Source organism: Motacilla alba, chromosome 17, assembly GCF_015832195.1.
Source record: "Motacilla alba alba isolate MOTALB_02 chromosome 17, Motacilla_alba_V1.0_pri, whole genome shotgun sequence".
Taxonomy (NCBI): Eukaryota; Metazoa; Chordata; class Aves; order Passeriformes; family Motacillidae; genus Motacilla; species Motacilla alba.
In genome coordinates this window covers 7,010,354-7,027,667 of record NC_052032.1, presented here as the reverse complement: position 1 = coordinate 7,027,667, position 17,314 = coordinate 7,010,354, and the positions used below count along the sequence as shown (strand labels likewise).

Here is a 17,314-nt window from a genome sequence, read left to right as displayed (position 1 = left end):
GCCCCCACCTCGTCCAGCTGTGATGCTTAAGGAGCTCTCAGCAGCATCCCAAGGCCCTTCTGCTTCCCCTGGGACACCCAAGGCCCTTCTCCCTTCTGCTTCCCTCGGCACACCTACGACTCTGCCTTTGAATTTCTGCTCAAAGGGCAGCAGATGAGGTTCACAAAGTGCCCGCGTTTCCTCGTGCTGCAACTGAGTCCTGAAATTGGTATCAAATTTCCTCCAAATCCTGCAAAAAACAAAGGGATCAGCAAAATCTCCATGTGCACCTGATCCCTCCTGCCCTGCTAATGTCCTCACTGTGGAGTGGTGCCACCGCAGGTGTCCTGCAGCCTCCCCTCCCCTGTCTGTCACGGGGAGGGCTGGTGGCCACGGGACATGGGGGTCCCCAAGCTGCAGAGGGGACACGGCCAGCCCACTCCATCCCTGCCTGTCCTGTGGATGTTCTGGAACACGTTCCTCCCCAGGTTTTATTTTCCCCTCTCCCTTCCCCTGCCCGGCCCCACGCTGGATGCGTTGGCTCCACAGGCTGCGGGGTGGAGCTGCAATGACCTTCCCAGCACATTTCCTTTCCTGATTTGCACTCGGCTGAGTGCCCCCAGCTCATGCTGAGATTGAGCTGCAGGGCTTCACTTCCCTTCCATCCCCTGCCCCAGCTTTCCTCACTGCCAGGGCTCCACAGGGATCTCCATTCCCCTGCTGGGTTTGCTCTGGGGTGGGTCAGCACAGGGAAATCACCCGCTGAGCAGGGCAGGTGCCTGACCCAGCTCCAGTGCCAGCCACCCTTAACCTCCCCAGTGACACAGAGTTCAGCCTATTTTCTGCAACACAAATTTCTGACAAGGGCCACCCTGAGTGATGTGTGTTTTGGGAGACTTCCTTGGCTTTTCTTCCAATAATCACTCCAGGACGTGATGCTGCTTCCCAAACACAACTGCATTTACCCAGGAGAAAACACAGGCTTGTCCTAATGACATTTCAGGAGGTTTTCACTCTTGCTGCTCCTGATCTGAGGGTTCAACTGCTCTGTCTGGATTTATGACAAGACAAGGTGATTTTATGATCAAAAATAACATTTGTGAGTAATTAAATCTCATGCTTTAGGGCATAAACTGTAACCTGCCAGTGGCCAGGGTGGGACTCTAAGAGAGCTGGAAATACTCTCTGACAATTAATTTTCACTCTGTTCATGGGCTGGGAGGGATCAGAGGGGTGAAACAACCGTAATTAATTTACAGCTATTATTTCCAACAGCTGGCAAGTGGCATAACTCACTGCAGAGAGGGCTGGGAGCATGGAGAGGGATCAGGAGAAACACAAGGCCCCTCTTATGCCAAAGAGCCCCACAAATCCCCTTCCCTGTGCACCCAGGTGAAGGTCTGTGCCCTCCTCTGAGGGACAGAGGGGGACACTCGGATCTGCCTGGCCAAGTCCACTCTTTTTGCACCGATTCCCCTGTCCCCCAGGTGGGCCATGGGCTTTTCCCAGTGCACAGCTGTGACTTGGACCTGGAGAACATCTCAGGAACAGCTTTGGGATGCCTGTCAGTGTGCAGGGAGAGGTCCCTAATGGGGCCACAGCATTGGACTGTGGAGACTCTGGGGAGTCTTTCTTCAAGATGCTATGTTTTCTGCTTTTTTTTAGTTGTTGTTTTTACAATACCTCTTTGGTCAAGCTTTATATTTTTGATAAGACAGGAGCTGTCTCATAAGGGAGAAGATGCAATTTTCCCATGGGCTGCCAGAGCAGCTGCAGCCCAAGAACCACCTGGGAATGCTCCAGCAAAGCCTTCATCTGCACATCCCTCAGGCATCACTCTCCTCTTCCCAGTGCCCCTCCAAAGGGGCGTTTTGAGGTGGCCCACACGGGTTGGAAGGTTCTGGCAAGGCACCTGGGCATTGGTGACGGGTTATTTTGCAGCTTCACCTCTGCAGGGGAAGGGCTGCTCAGGGTGGGATGGGATGGGATGGGATTTGAAGCTCAGGGAGGGCTGGTGGGGTGTTTTTCTCACCCATGCGTCCTTCCCCTGCCCCTCCCTCCCCCAGCCATCTGCAAGGGGCTCTTATTAAGGCAGAGACAGCAAAAGGGGAGAAAACCATCCTCGCTAACAAGCTGTTTGCTGTTTATGAGCAGGTAAAGGCAGAGCTGGAATGAATTATTAATAGGGTGGAAATGGGGTCCCTCCACAGATCTGCTGCTAATTCTGGCTCAGCCGAATGTCACACCCTCCATCTCCTCCCCGAACGTGGTTTGGGGGATTGATTGCTCCTCCGCTTCCTTCCCCTTCCTGCCGGATCCGAGGCTGTCCGAGCACAAGGTCACCCCTGGCCGGGGTGTTGGGACAGGCTTTGCCTGCGTGGGGGTTTGGGAGAGCGTGAGTCAGCAGAACCAGCCCCGCTGGCTCTGGGTGAGACACCGGGACGCACTCGGCGAGACATTTTTGCTGCTTTGCCTCTTCCCTTTGGCCTGAAGCAGATACTCATTCACCGAGCAGCGCCGCTCGTTCAAGGCTCTGGGGCTCCCTTGGGCCCGTCTCTCCGCCAGAGAAGAGATCCGAGCCCTACTCCTGGCTGCTCTTCCCCTTCCCCCTCCAGCCTGCTCTGAATTCCAGAAGCATCTCGTTCGTATTTCATCCAGGCTCAGCACCGTGCCCTTCTCTCCACAGCCCTGGGGAGACATCACCGTGCCAGACAGGGTGGGCTGGTGGCAGGGCGATGTCCTGTCTCCAGATGGGAAAATTGAGGCAGGGAGGGATTTCAGGGGCAGGTCTGGGCTTCACAAGGCATTGTGGGCTTCACCTTTCTGATGACTGAACGCCCCCAGGCACCTGCAGCAGTGCAAAGTAGTGGCTCCCTCACCCAGCCCTGATGTGAGGCTCAAGGAAATCTCTGCTCTCATCCCACGCTGTGTCTGAAACTCTCCCTGTGGTCTGGCAGCACCTCATGAAAAGGGTCTGAGCTGGTCTTTGCACCGTGAATGACACAGCCTCGGCAAAAGGGTGATATCCAGGCAGGAAGCATCCTCTCCACAAAGGGAGGGTCCAGAGGGAGCTGCAGCTTGTCACCCACAAGGGCTGACCCAAGTCACCTGTCCACCCTGGCGAGGCAGCCGGCGCCGCTCCTGCACCGACACAAATCCCCTCACGCCCACTCTGGCTGAGCCAGGAACAGAAAATCTGGTTACACGAGGAATTTCAGCCTCCAGCCTGAAACCAGCCCAGCCTGTGGGTGACCTCTCCAAGAAGGGCCCCAAGAGTGCTGTTTGCGGAGCGGCCTAGAAGCAGCACCTCCATTCCCAAAGCCCAGGGAGGGCCTGGCAGCAGCTCTGCTGCTGCTGCTGGATCCCCTGCCCAGCACCCTGTCCTGAGAGGTGTCTGCAGCTCATTTGGGGGCGGCACAAGGGTTAACACTGCCCGGAAAATTCCACTCCTAAGCAGATAATCTCATCTGTGCTGGGTATACACACACACATCACCCGCAGCAGCCCGGCCTCCCGTGGAATCGTTTTTGAGCAGCTCTTTCTTTGTGAACTGCTAATCCCCCGGTGAGCTGCTCTAACCCCATCCCTCCTGCGCCCTGGGCTCACCTCCACCCCCACCTCCCTGCCAGGCTGCACCCCTCAACCTGCCCCTTGGGCACTGGGGGCTGTGGGGTGACCTAGAGCCTGGGATCAGAGGCCGGGGATCAGACCTAGGCCTGGGATCAGATGAACCAGACGCCCCTCAGCTGGCAGCCACGGGCACGTGTTCAAAAAGCAGCAGATTAATCCCATTGACTGCTTTTTAGCTTGTCTCCAAACTCAGACTTTCTGTACTGGGGACTTGCAAGCTTTGCTCTTCCCAGGGCACTTCCCTGAAGCTTGTTTACAAATTAAGCTGCTTGGATTCCGCCCCATCCCTTCCCTGGCAGATTATTAAGCCCTTGCATCTTGCTACAGAGATGTATTTGTGTCCGCAGCCCCTAGCAGCAGGAGCACAGCAGCAGCGACCTGTGTGCAGGGCTGCGAGTGCATTATTGATTCAGGACTAAGAAATTGCTTAGGAAGTAGGAAAAGTGTCCTGCTCTCTAAAAGCCTGTGCGCCTTGTAAGCTCAATACATGCAGCCTTTGCAGAGAGGCTCGCTACGCCGCTATTAATAATTTATTCTGTAAGAGAGGCCCTGATAGTTTGAATGGGGGAGGGCAGGATGCAGAGCCCGGGGGTGGGAAAGGGGAGGGAGTGGAGGCTCTGCTGTGCTTCTCAAATGGAGGTGCAGATGTTGCCCAGAGCCTGGGTGGAGGGGGCACAGCTGGGTGATGGGTGCCCCTGCACCCACGTCAGCCTCTGATCAGGGCTCCTGTGTCTGTCTGCTGCATCAAGAGCTCTGCCTCGGCTGTGGTGGGAAAAGCATTTGGCTGCTTTGTGCTCTGTGTCAGGGGAACAATTCAGCAGGTGCCTGTCAGAGGTTTGGATTGAGTTGTGTCAGCCCAAAGCATGTCCTGGCTGTCCCTGAGACCCCGACAGTGATCCTCTCCTTAGACAGGGCTCCCCAAACCTCCTGACTGGCAGCACTACAGAGCTGAGGCAGCTGATTCAGCCAGCAGATGGGGACTTACAAACCCTTTGGCTGGAGTAGAAACCAGTTGAATCTGTGCTAATTCTCCCTTTGGGACATGGAAGGGCCAAGGCAGGACTGGACATGGTGGTGGCAGCATCCCTGGAGCTCAGCACGGGGCAGCAGGGACCCCAGTGCTCTGGGGTGTGCAGCACCTTGCCAGAGGCTGCAGGGGTGGCACCATGCTGGAGCTGCTCCATGGAGGGGAGCAGAGGGAAGGCTGCTCCTCAGAGGCTCCTGCATGGCTGGGGATGAGACCCAGCCTGGAGACTCTGCAGCACTGAGCTCCCGGGCCAGCAGCACCCCTGTGGCTGGAGCCTGCCCGGGGACAGCTGAGCAATGCCAAAATCCACCCCTGAGCCAAAAGGCAGAGGCTGCCCTGAGCCTGGCTGCAGGTGGCACTGAGCACATGTGCAGAGGCACCGGTGCCAAACGGGGCAGGGCAGGAGCGGGGTCAGTGCTGCAGTTGTCCCCTCTGGGTGTGCTGGTGGCCCTGCTGGGGAGAGGGGGGATGAGTGGGAACCTCATGGGACATGTCTGAGGCTGCAGGGAATGGCTCATCTACCTAGGGTGAAGGCTGGAAGTCCAAATTGCTGTTTGCCAGGGCTTTGCAGGCAGTAGCTGCTCCCCAAAGACATCTCCAGAATGGGCACCCAGCAGTGCTGTGTGGTTTGGGGAGGAAAAAGCCTCTTTGGGGTTTTCCAACACAGAAACCTGTGCTCTGTGTTGAACTGCCTGAGTAACTGGGTCAGCCAAAGCTCCAGGGCTCAAAAGGCTGATGGTAAAAGGGTGGTTTGGGATCTGAAACTAAGATTTGAAACTTAGAACTGGACTTTCACTTGAAACCACAGTGTGGTAGGATAGTACTTCTTCCCACTCAGGCAGGATTTTCTGTAGGGAGAAATCCTTTTAAAGTGTATTGAAAATCATGTCTATGCTATAGAATACAATGCAGATTTAAAAATAAATAAATAGGAAGGATTCCCCTGAATACCTTTGGCTTCAAAAGTTGCCTATGGAAAGCTGTGGTAGCTGGAGCTGTTGTACGAGTATAAGGGCTGCTCTAAGAACTGCTCTCCCAGCTCTGGCCACACTTGCCAGCAAGTCTTCAGTCCATTCTCTCCTGGTTTTCCCATCTGGACACTGTTCCCTTTGAAGAGCAAAAGCTTTACTTAAAAGTAGTTTGCTCTTCCTGAATATCTTCAAGGTAGGGAAAAACTTTCTTGCTCACTGTACCAATTAAATCTACTTGACAGCTTCATTTCTATCACTGTGTCTTTTCCATCAGCAGTTGGAAATGATCCTTGTTAGGGGAGTAGCATCCCACTTTACAACAAGATGAATCCCGAACTGGGCATTTAAGGAAGTTGTTACAGGCTGTTGAGGGAAAATCCAGTTTGCTCAGCACTCTCTAATTTGAAGCTGAATTGTATTCTTTCATTTTTCTGAGAAGCCTTTCCTTTTAAGACACCAGGATCCTGCTGCACTCTGAAGTAGCCTCAGTGGCAGGAGAAGAGCAGTGTGTAATTTGCTGAGCAGCTAATAATGTACAACCCAAGGGTCTGGCCCCCAGGGCAAGGAGCCACTGATCCTGACTTCAAACAGCGTCCTCTGCATCAACCCTGATGCTGAGGAGTGATTAAGGGTGGGAACAGAACCAAAAGGCTCCAGCTCTTTCTCCCACACTCAAAAGCAGTGCCACGACGACGGGTGCAAGGGGGGGATTGGGAGACCTTCCTCAGGGTGGAAATGGCAGCAAGTTGTTTTTTTCAGGCTTTCCTCAAAGGAAAGGGGAGCATTTTCCAGGTGTTAATTTAAGGGACTGGAGCCTTCGAGGGGGTAGAGGGGCTGTTAGCACTCTGCAGCTGGGAAAATAAAGTCACTTCTTTCCCTCCTTACAACCCTGCCAGGGGTGTACAGCTGATCTGACAGCACAGAGTGAGTTTCTTGTGCTGCTGAATTCTGGCATAAAGGCAAAGTGATGTCCCCAGGGCCATATGGGTTCCACAATGAAGGGCAAAGGGGAGTTCCAGCTCCCTCTGCTACAACCAAGGATGGGTTTGCCTCCAGCAGTGGGTAGTGCTGATTTATTCAAGGAGGAGAGAGAATATCTGCTTTTCTTGGAAAGGATTTTCCACTGGACTTGTATACAGGCTCTGCTTAGCCCAAAGGATGTCCTTGAACCCTAGGGCAGTGAATACCTCGTGCTTTGCCCCCTGGTTCTACTCAAAACAAGGTAGAACTCTGGTGGGCTGGGAGAGGGCTGTGGGTCTCTGCTCAGGGTACCAGAAGGGCTGAGTCCATCCTTTAACCACCAGAACATGCTGCATCTTTAAAAGTGCTTATGGAAAGCATTGCTGAAGCAATTATTTTTCCCTTCTTACTTTAAAATCTTTGGGTTTTCCCTTCTTATTTCAAAATAAGAAGGGAAATCATCCCTAAACCCACAATACCTTGTTTGCACCTAAACAGGTGTACAAAAATATCGATAGAAAGAGTTGTATAAGATGGGCTAAAAATGCAGGGAAAAGGGTTTCTTAGCCCAAAGGTTTGTCTGCTTTTTCCAATTTTAGCACCCAGTCCACAGGAGAAACAGTCCTTTAGTACAAGCCTTATAACCACATGTCATTCAGAAAAGTTTAGCTAAGAATTAAACTAAACATCCAATTTGGCTGCATGTGTAATGAATAAATAAAGCCTTTTCCTTTCATGTACCCGTGCCAAAGTCAACAAGCTCTATTAGCTGATGAAACAATGCTGACGCCAAATAAAAATACCCCTGACCCATCAATATGGGCTGAGAGCTCAGCCCTGCATCAAAGAGTGTTGTCAGAACAAGAAATACTGTCTTGACACTTCTGGGGGGAGAAAAAACTCCCATTCCTGCAGCAAGGTGGGTTCCCTGGGCACGCAGTGGGATGTCAAGGAGCAGCAAAACCATCCCATAATGACCGTCTGTTATGGACACCTCTCCTTGTTTCTGCTGGAATGATTTGGAAACCCCTTGAGCTGCAAGGAGCTGCCCAGCTGAGGGCTGGGCTTTGGTGTTTGCTTGCCCTGTGTGTGAATTCCCCACAAAACCCGAGGAATTTTTTATCCTGAGCGCAAAACGCTGACGCTTGAAAGTGAAACTCCCAAAGGTCCCCGCTCAAAGAAGGGCTTCAGCATCTCAGAGCATCTCAACACCTGGGAGCAGCCCGCCAGCTGTGCCACCCTCCTCCTCCTCCTGCCCACGAGGGTGGAAAGGTGAAGGAACACCATATCTCCCCTCTGCCCCATGGGGATGTGCAGCTTGGCCATTTCCCAGCTGGGCCTGCCCTGCAAACCCCTCTCCTTTGAAATCCACCTTCAGCTGCTCCGTGCCATGCCCTGCCTGTGATCTTTGAAGTCTCACCCCTCCCTCGACACCCTCGGTTTAAAATATCTGCTCCCTATTAGTCTTCAGTCACACTTTCAGTTTCATCCAGGCTTTTATTTACTTATCCATCTGTCTTCCTGCTCCCACCATTCCCCCTGCCCTGCCAGGAGGCAAAGCACAATTCATTTTTCAGGTGACCCTGCCAGGAAGGCATTGCCATGAATAGGAGCAGGTTCAGAAACTGTGGAAAAAGCAAAACCCTTGACTTTAATAAGCAGCAAAACGCTTCCCAATCAGAAGGAAGCAGCCAGATGTGACCAGAATTGTTATAAAACACAAAGGATGGTCCTCCAAATAATTCCTGCCATCTCTTGAAGCCTCTTTGTGCAGAAGTCTTGTGAGCACTGCTGGGGCTGTGGCAGGGCAGTGTGTGATCCCTGGGCTGTGCAGCCTGGCAGGGCACACTCGCTGTCTGACAAGGTCCTGACTGTCACCAGGACTCTGCTCCTGGCCTGCCCTGCACGGGGACACGGTGCAGCTCATCCCTGTCTGGCTGCCTTGAGCACGGAGGGGTGTTTGTGTGGCTTTAGTTTTGATTGCAGCTGTCTGAGCAGGGCAGGAGCCCCGCTGGGCTGCGCTTAATTCTGAGTAACGCGAGTTTAACTGCACGGACAGTCCCCTGCTGTTTTGAAAGACACCTAAAAAAGCAATACAGTCACCGAAAGAACTTCTCTGCTGGAAAGCCAGGCTCCTATGAGAACCCACCTGTTACAAGGAAATAATTAAAAACCTGAAGAGAAAGGATAACAGGACACCAAAAGGCACCTGAGCAGGTTGACAGCGAGGAGCTGCCCGGGCTGGTGTGAGCTGCTGGCCCTCCCCTCTCGGGGCTCGGGGGCTCTAACGATCCGTGGGCAGAGACATCGATTTTTGTCCAGCACTTCCTTAGTGCAGGGGGAGCAGAACTGGGCTCACATCCTCTGCGGGCTCCGCTCCCTCCCCCTGCACGTCGATAGGTGTCAAGTCACCACCCAGCACCGGCGATGGAAGGGCCATTTCTTGCTGAGTCCACTTTCCGCTGACCAGAAGGGGATGCTCAGCAGTAAGTGGCCACGTGTCATTCTCGGTGGCAGAGGCAGTGAAAATTTACCTTGATGGCCTCCCAGCCCACACCACTCCAGTCCTAAGGGTGGGCTGGAGCCTGGATCTGTCCTGCAGCCACCCCCTGCTCTGTGCACTGGGTGCTGGGTGGGCTCCTCGCTCACCTCAGCCTGGCTGCTCCTCCTCTGCTTCATTTTTATAACTCTTTAGCCCTCTGGAGAGAACAGCACTGGTGTAAGATGGGGGAGAAAGGGCCATGAATACAGTGGTATTTCACAAACCCATCCCCCCAAAAAATCTAAAAAATACCTTGCAGTTTATTATTCCTGTTCTTAGCTTGATTCTTCACCAGGGAATTGCTCAGGGACAGTGCTGTGAGTGCTGCTTTCTGTTTTGGGAGCCGAGAGCCAGGCCAGGCTGGGGTGAGGCAGGGACAGGAAGGCAAATCCATGTTTTGCATTTGTGTAGCTCTCATTCACGGCTGTACACGGTGTTTGCAAGTGTTACAGCACATGGCAGGCGTACGCTACAAGGAAATACTGCTGGTGCCCAGAATAGAAAGATTTCAGCTCAGTATTGACTGAATCAAGAGATGCAGGCAGCTGATTGCAGTTTGTGTCTTTTGCTTCCTCGGAGGTCAGTGGAGCTGAAGCCTGGAGCATCCTTAACCAGAGAGGGTTTGCAAAGAGCTGCAGTGAGTGTAGTGGGAAGCAATCTGGTGTTCTCCTTTTAATCCTCCTGCAGTCAGTCAGATAAATGGAAATACAGACTGACCCATCAATAGTTAACAGTTTTATTTGCAACCTTGGACTTAATCTTTCTTTTCAAACGATCTTTTAAAAGGAAAAGCTGCTACTTATCTGGAATTAGTGGAAATGCCTTCCCTGGTACTAATGAGAGCCCTTAGGCTGGAGGGAACTGGGTAACTACTGGCAGAGTGTTCAGATGATCATAAATGTTTGGCACCCCTTGGTGTCACAGGGGCATTTTTCTCTTGGATTTTCAAGAGGTGCCCTGACTGGCTGGGCCCAGGGTATTTCCTCAGTGGCAAACTGAGGCATGGGGTAGCACTGGCAATAAAAAATGGGACTCCCTGAACTGATTTAGAGGGAGAACTCCCCCTCTCATTACAATAAAAGAATAATATACTGTTTTAGAAGACACTCCTTGTCCAGTGCTCGGCCCAGTGGAAACCCTGCCAGCTGGGCTGGCTTGGTGTCTGTCCCTTAAATGTGTGCCTGGACCACTCCTGGGGGACCTTTGGGAGGGGGCATTACTGTTTTGCTCTTTGCTTTGACCCCTGAACTCTTTAACAATGTAAAGCCTTGTGAATTATAAATCAAATGTTCCTGCTGAGCTTTGTGGTGCACGGAATGAAATGCAATGATTAATATTTAAGAGAAAATAAGTTAAAGATTTTAACTACAAGGGCAAATGTCTATCCACAGAGCCCTTTCATGTGAAGGCTAGAAGAGAGGGAGAACCACATTTTCTGGGGCTTTAGTGAAGTTTGTGGCTGTCAGACCAACCACCAGAGCTGTGGGTGTGCAGGGGCCAAACTCCCCTGCCCTGCCCTTCATGCTGCCTCGAACAGAGACCATCTGCCCACATCCTATAAAATCCCAGCCGTGCTGGAGCAGCCCTTTGGGATGGGACTGGCAAGCACACCCCACACTTTAGCAAGCAGAGGAGCAGCTCAGGCTCTGTGCTTGCAGGGGCAAAGCTTTTCCAAAATCCAGACCTCACCCAGGACTCGCTCAGCCCTCCTTGGCTCCTCCTCACCCTCCCTTCAGCATGCCAGCCCCATCCCTGCTGCAGAACTGGCACAGCCCTGGGATGGGCAGGGTGCCCTCTCCCTGCTCCGCACAGCTCCAGGCAGCAGGCACCATGGCCACCCTGACCCAGAACATCCTTCCAGTGGCACCTGGGCTGGACACTGCCTCCAGCCACCAGCAGAGCCTGTTCCAAGCCAGCAAATAAGGGGGCAAACACTTACATGGGTGCAGAACCTCTCCGGAGGGTCCCCACAGGTGATTCCTGCCGGGTCCACCCGCACGGTCACGTAATCCTTCATCCGCATGGCCTTGGGCTGGCACGCATAAAACTCCCATGATGGGCCATCGTCTGTGGTCACCCAGGACTTGCAAATGTCATACTGTCCCATGGCCAGGGGGACGCAGTGCACGAGGAGAGCAGCCAGGTAGAGCATGGCAGCTGCGGCCAAGCGCGGGATCCCTGGGCGAGGGCAGTGCCGAGAGTCCCGAGGAAGGCAGCGACTGGGCTAGGGGTGGCTCTCGGGATCAGCATGGAAACTCCTCATCTAAAAATGCTCCAGTCGAAGGAGATCCAGACAGGAACAGGGATGATCCCACTCTGCACGCTGTATCTGGACGTGGAAAGTTCCTCTAGGCACGGAAGCCAACTTTGCAATTCACTTGATTGGGAAAGTTTTGGCCAGAGTTGCTGATCAGTGGTCAAAAGTCTTCCTTAACCTCATTTTTTCCCCCTTTTATTGTACGAAAGGTCTTCCAAATCAGCATGAAGATATCTAGAGGTGACTCCAGTCAATCAATACAAAGATCAAGTTCTGAGTTGCTGATGAAATTTGATAGGAGTAAATTGGAGAGGCCGTGAGACGGTGCTGGATCAGGTTTTCCTCAACCTTCTGGTCTGCTCCAAACGCGTCGCTGTGGAGAGAGCCTTAAACCGTGTCTGCCTTAATGACTGGGGTGTTAGAACATTAGCACATAAAATAAATAGAGCATCTGGCCATCAGTACCACTCTGACAAGAGAGACAGCTTGGAGCTGAAATTCCTTTTTCCCAAAGGATGGTTGTGTCAGTGTGAGCAGCTCGGGTGCCCAGATCCGTGGTGGTCCCAGCAGCTGCTGGGTGGTCACTGGGGTGACTGGGGCAGGGCTGGCCTTGGCTTCTCCCGCCGTGTCCTGTGGTGATGGCGAGGATTCCTGTCCAATTCTGCCTTTTGGCAGCGGAGCACCAAGGTCCCAAAGCCTTCAGCTGCAATCCATGGGGCTACCTGGGGTCTCCTCTCTCTTTCATGGTCAGGGCAAAGGCAGAGCTCATCAGCAGGAGGGACCTGCAAAAATTGGAGGACAGATTAGGTGGGAGCAAGGGGGGACAGTTGGAGCAAGAAGAACAGGGGTCCTTCAGGAGGCAGAGCCCTCAGCTGGGCTCGCCAAGCCACCAGACAGTTTTTTGTAACAGGGAGATATACAACTTTAATAAAAAGCAATCCATAGTAAGATGCTTATGGCTTTTCTGCTGTCTGGGAGAAGGGAAGGAGCGCTGCCCAATTTAAGGTATCTGCTTTGCAACAGCAGCTGGACAACAGGAGCTCTAATGGGTCTTCAAATAATATCAAGAAGCAGCTATGGGTCATTAGGAGATGGGGAATATGCAGACAGAGAAGGGACAGACAGACAAATTGATAGTCCTAAAAAGATAAGCAAATAAATAAGACAGCTGGGGAGACAGATACATTGTCCAGCATCCCCACATATGATTTATCTGAACAATAACATTTAATAAAAAACAATTTAAGGTCCTAATAACATTTAGGTTCACCTGATACAAAGAGCAATGACCTTCCCAGTATTCATTTCAGGTTAGAACAACATTTCTGCAATTTTGTTGTCTTTCCAGTAGAGCTATAAAAATTGTAAGTAATTACAAAACAAAATGACAAAGAACCAAAGCGGGGAGGGGGGAAAAGTCAAACCCTCTCTCAGTACTAGATTCAGGAGGGAAATCTCATCCTAGAAGGTGGGAGGCACGTATCCAGAACACAAATTTACCTTTGGTTAATTCCCTTTCTATTTCTTTCCCCAACTTTTCTTTCACAATTGAGGCATATCTGCTGCAACAGCATGCTTAGCATCTCCTTTCTCATGAAGCTCAGTTACTAAAGCTCAGAAACTCCAGGTTAACAGATGCATTGATCCGTGCTCGGGGGCTTCGCACCGCTCTGCTACCATCTCCCTTTCCCCCCTTTTTGCTTGAAAGATTGCTGATTGAGATGAATGAGTTCAGAAAAGAGAAGCTGTCTCTCATGCTTCATTGCCAGCTCTCAACGAAGAGCCTGTTATAGCTGCGTTGGACCTGAATAAACTCCCAGAAAAAGAATAGACTGGCTGCTATTTTTATATTATGAGTAAATGTAGGAAAAATAATAAGCCAGTGTGACACAGTGTTTATAAGTCCTACTTACATCAGAGCTGTCTTTTCAGTTATAACAAGTCAGTTCCTAATTATTACATCAAACTGGTCACTGCCAAGTGCCTGATAGCAGCGGAGGGTGAGAGACTCTGGTATTGTGTAGAAAACAAGCAGGGTAGTTTTAATGAGGACTCCAGTGCTGTTAAGTTTATGGATCTATTTTCACAGCCTCAACAATTATATCTTGCACTTGAATGGCTGTCAGGGAAAATCCCAGGCAGAAAGGATCTATAATATCTATTAGTGTCTAGTTATGCTGGCTAAATGTCACAGATTCCCAGGGAAGTGAAAATTTGCTGGAAAAAATGTATTTATTGTCAGCCCATCAGCCAGGCAAGTGGGTTTGGGGTGAAATCTGCAGCTCAACACCCACTTAGCCAGTCCAGTCCCTTTGCAGAAATAGTTGGAGTATTACTCTGGAATGAGCCAACATACTGCAAACGGGGCAGAGTGGCTCCCCAAATTAAAGGTCTCACCCTGCTTGATTTGGTTTGGTTCTTAGAAAATAAATCTTCACCTGATATTATTAAGAAACTGCAGTTCATGGGAACAAATAGAATCAATGCTCTTTGTTCTCTTTGAAGAGTACTCAGCACTCACTGGGGACTGATAGCCGGAGTATTAAAAACACAAAATTAGATTGTGTCTTGACTTAGCTGGCTCCGGGTTTTTTTCTTATTATTGGATTAACACCCTATTGAAATAAAGGGACAACGCTGAGCAACAACTGAGCTGCTCTCGGATTAAGAGCAGAAAGTAAACTCAATGAAGGAGTTTTTAATTTTCTCTCAGAAGTGTTGCTCTCCCCACGAACTCTCCGCTCTCCCCCTGCGCTCAGGGAGCGGGAGTTGTTCTCCTCTTTCCCACGCTGACCATCCCTTCCCCGCACCCTGGACAGCGAAGCTGGGGACACCGCGGGGGGACGGGAGCCCGAACCCCGCGACAGCGCTGCGCGGCTCCCAGCAGCAAACCTGGAAATCCCGCTCGCATCCCGCCGCTCTCCCTGATGGATTCGCGGTTCCCGGCAAAACCCGATGCCGCTCCCGCTCCGCCCCATCCTCCCCGGTTTCTTTTACACTAAAGGACTTTGGGGGGCTGCACGGACCGGGGAGGGAATCGGCCGGGCGGGGGGAGCCGGCGCCCTGGGCTGGGGGAGCCCCCCGGCTTCCCAAACTCCGAAGTGGGAAAATAAACCCCATCCCGCGGCGGGGAGACGGGGATGTTCCGGGGAGGGGGACAGAGAGCGGGACACCCCAGGAAAGCGTGGCAACAACTCGGGGGGACACGCAGCGTTCGGGGCTGGGGCAGATGCCGGCGCTGCCCGCCCCCCCCTCCGCCCCCGCTTTCCCCCCATCCCCGGCGCTGCGGGTCCTTACCGGGAGGGAGCTCTGCGGCGCGGCGCTCCCGGCGGAGCAGCGAACTTCGGGGCCGGGGGAACCCCCAAAACACACCCCCCAGCCCTGCCCTGCCCTGCCCAGCCCTGCCCTGCCCTGCCCAGCGCGGCGGGCAGGCGCTGCGCCGCCGGCCCCCAAGGGCAGATGGCCGGGGGAGCTTTGTGCAATCCCGGCTCCCCTCGCAAGTTAATGCCGAGGCTGAAATCCCTTTTGCTCTCACTTTCAATCACAATCGGAGCTTTTATCTCCGTGCCTGATCCCGGCTGCGTAACTTCCTCTGTGCAGCTTTAGCACACACCATCCCACCGGCGGCAATGGGCTTCTTAAAGGTGCAGGAGGAAATGCAGGGGGGGGAGGAGGAGGAGGGAGGGAAAACCACCCGAGGAAGAGGAGGCTGCGAGCCGGAGCCTTCAGCCCCGGCGGCCCCGCGGCTCCCGGTGCAGCATCCGCGCCGTCCCGCTGCCCCCGGCTGGATAACGGCAGCCGGGAATGCCGCTCCTCGGGGCTTCTCTTTTATTTTTTTCCTTTAAGAGCTTAAAAAAAAAAAAAAAATTAAAATCATGAGCTCATGTTTGCTCGAGAGAGAGAGAAAAAAAAAATATCTCCAGTCACGAGGGTTTCCCCACACGTGTAAGTCCTCGCTTGGTGTGCCCTGAATATTTTGGGGAGGCTTCTGCTGGTGAAGATGCTGTAAATGAGGCTGCGTGCGTGTGTGTTGGGGGAAGAGGGGGTGGTTGGAATTAATAGGATAAACAAAGCAGGAACTCGGAGATGGGGAAATCAGATGGCTGGGAAATGCTTGATATTGGTGGGAATGTGCTGGGAGATTTAACCCAGCCAGGTTTTGCTTTGGGAAGGTGGGGGACTGTAAGGTGTGACAGCACCTTCCAGCACGGGGCTGGAGGAGCAGCTGGGGTTGCTTAGGTCAACTCTGTTGTGTCCATGCTGAGGGGCGGAGGAGGCTCCAGCCGTGGGAAAGGTGGATAAAACTGTGGCAGGTAAAGGTCCAAGTTTTCCCTGTACCAGGCAGCTGCTGAAGACAGAGCTCCTGAGCAGCGACAGGTTTTTGACATGTGGATAAATGACAGTTCATGGATAAATGACAGTTCATTTATGGGGAGGAAATCCAAAGAATCACCACTGCCTCCTATGTATACAACCACCCAAAAATGACTGCTCCTTCCTAACCAAGAATTCAATGATTTCTAAGCCAGAAAATGCATTGTCCATCTTACACGTGGTTTGAACCTCGTGCACTCAGTATTTTGTTATGTGGTTTCCTTTGACCCATTGCCCTGAGGTCTCTGGGTGGCCTCTCCCATATGAGTCCCTGGGAAACCCACGATTCATCCTGCAACCAGACAGAGGAGATTTAGAGCTGTTCTGGGAAACGTTTCCCATATTCTGGAGCGTAAGTGAGATTTATGAAATGCTGGCATTGTGTCTTGACTGTGGCCCAGCCTAAACGCAGCGCTGATGCACAGGGTGGTCTTTACCTGCAAGGATGTCTTTGATTCTGGCTCAGTTTCCACTCCAGGACATGGTCTGATACTTTCCACACGGTAACTTCTTCTGTAAACACTTATTTTACAGCAGCTGTATAGCTGAAGTGAGAAGCACTGGCTGGGAATCCAGGGCTGGCTAATACTCCTGGATTTCACTTTGTGCCTTTAGGTCTGCTCTGTAGTAATGACTCCCCTGGAAATTCCCCACGTCTCACTTATTACTTCTTTATTAGTTATTATGGTACAGTAACAGGATAAAACGGAGTTGGTATTTCATTTTCATTCCCTCTAATAGCCACGGCAAAGACCAAGTGGTGTGCTGATTATTGACATCAGAGTTAAGTGATATGCACGCATCATTAGGTTTCAATTGGAAAGAATAACAGCACAGTGTGAGCCGTCACACTTCTAAACTCCGTGGCATTTAAGGAAAAACCAAAGTCGTTTTTCACAGCCCTGCTAGCTCAAAAGATCACAAGCTGGCAATAATACTTGTATACACACAGGTAAAAGGCGCTAGCTCCAGGCAAAGCACGGGAATTAACCAGCGAGCACAACACCCCGGAGAGGCTGGCAACAGCTGTGGGGCTTGTCCAAGGTTACACCGCGGTTCTGGAGTTCCTTGGAGGATGGGAAATCACCCAGCTCCTCGCAGGTCTGGCTAGGAAGGTCCTGATGTGGGAAGGAGAGGGACTGTGTGTGGCACTCACAGAGCCGGGAGCCCGAAGGAAGCGGCAAAGCAGCGGCAGCGCTGCTGTCACGGGCTGGGGGCAATGGGGAAGAGTTGGACTCATTGTTTCATTTTAGACCATTTCCATTCTTTTACCCGAGCGCGTTTTGCAAACGCTCAATGGTGGGTACAGTTTTCTTCTGGATAGAATTTCTGTGGGGAGGAAAAATGGATGTGTTTTTCCTCGAGGGAACATCTCTGCTCCCTCCCTCGTGCCGAGCGCTGCCTCCTCGCACGAGGAGAGCACAGTTGAAAATCAATGGGTCTGCATGGAGATTTAATTACTCCAGCATAGGCAGGGGTGGAGAATAAGGCCCTTAATATTTAATACAGCCTCTGCTCTCAGAGGGCTCTCCAGGGCTCAAGGGCCAAATGTAAGCCCATTAAAATCAGGTGTA

The 17,314-nt window shown here is 52.1% G+C and overlaps 1 protein-coding gene across 5 annotated transcripts in view; it reads right to left on the bottom strand.

Moving 5' to 3' along the window:
* Window positions 1-15,342, bottom strand: part of NTNG2 (netrin G2) — a 49,259-nt gene extending 33,917 nt beyond the window's left edge. For 2 of the 5 annotated variants that reach the window (XM_038156043.1, XM_038156044.1), the window contains exons 1-2: window positions 14,664-15,342; window positions 11,049-12,148 (exon numbers count right to left, since the gene is read on the bottom strand). In XM_038156043.1, coding sequence (XP_038011971.1) covers window positions 11,049-11,261 — 213 coding nt within the window. In that variant the 5' untranslated portion in view covers window positions 11,262-12,148; window positions 14,664-15,342. The remainder of the gene's footprint in view (window positions 1-11,048; window positions 12,149-14,663) is intronic. The other 3 variants (XM_038156040.1, XM_038156042.1, XM_038156045.1) reach the window with 2 other exon arrangements.
* Between the last annotated feature and the right edge of the window lie 1,972 nt (window positions 15,343-17,314).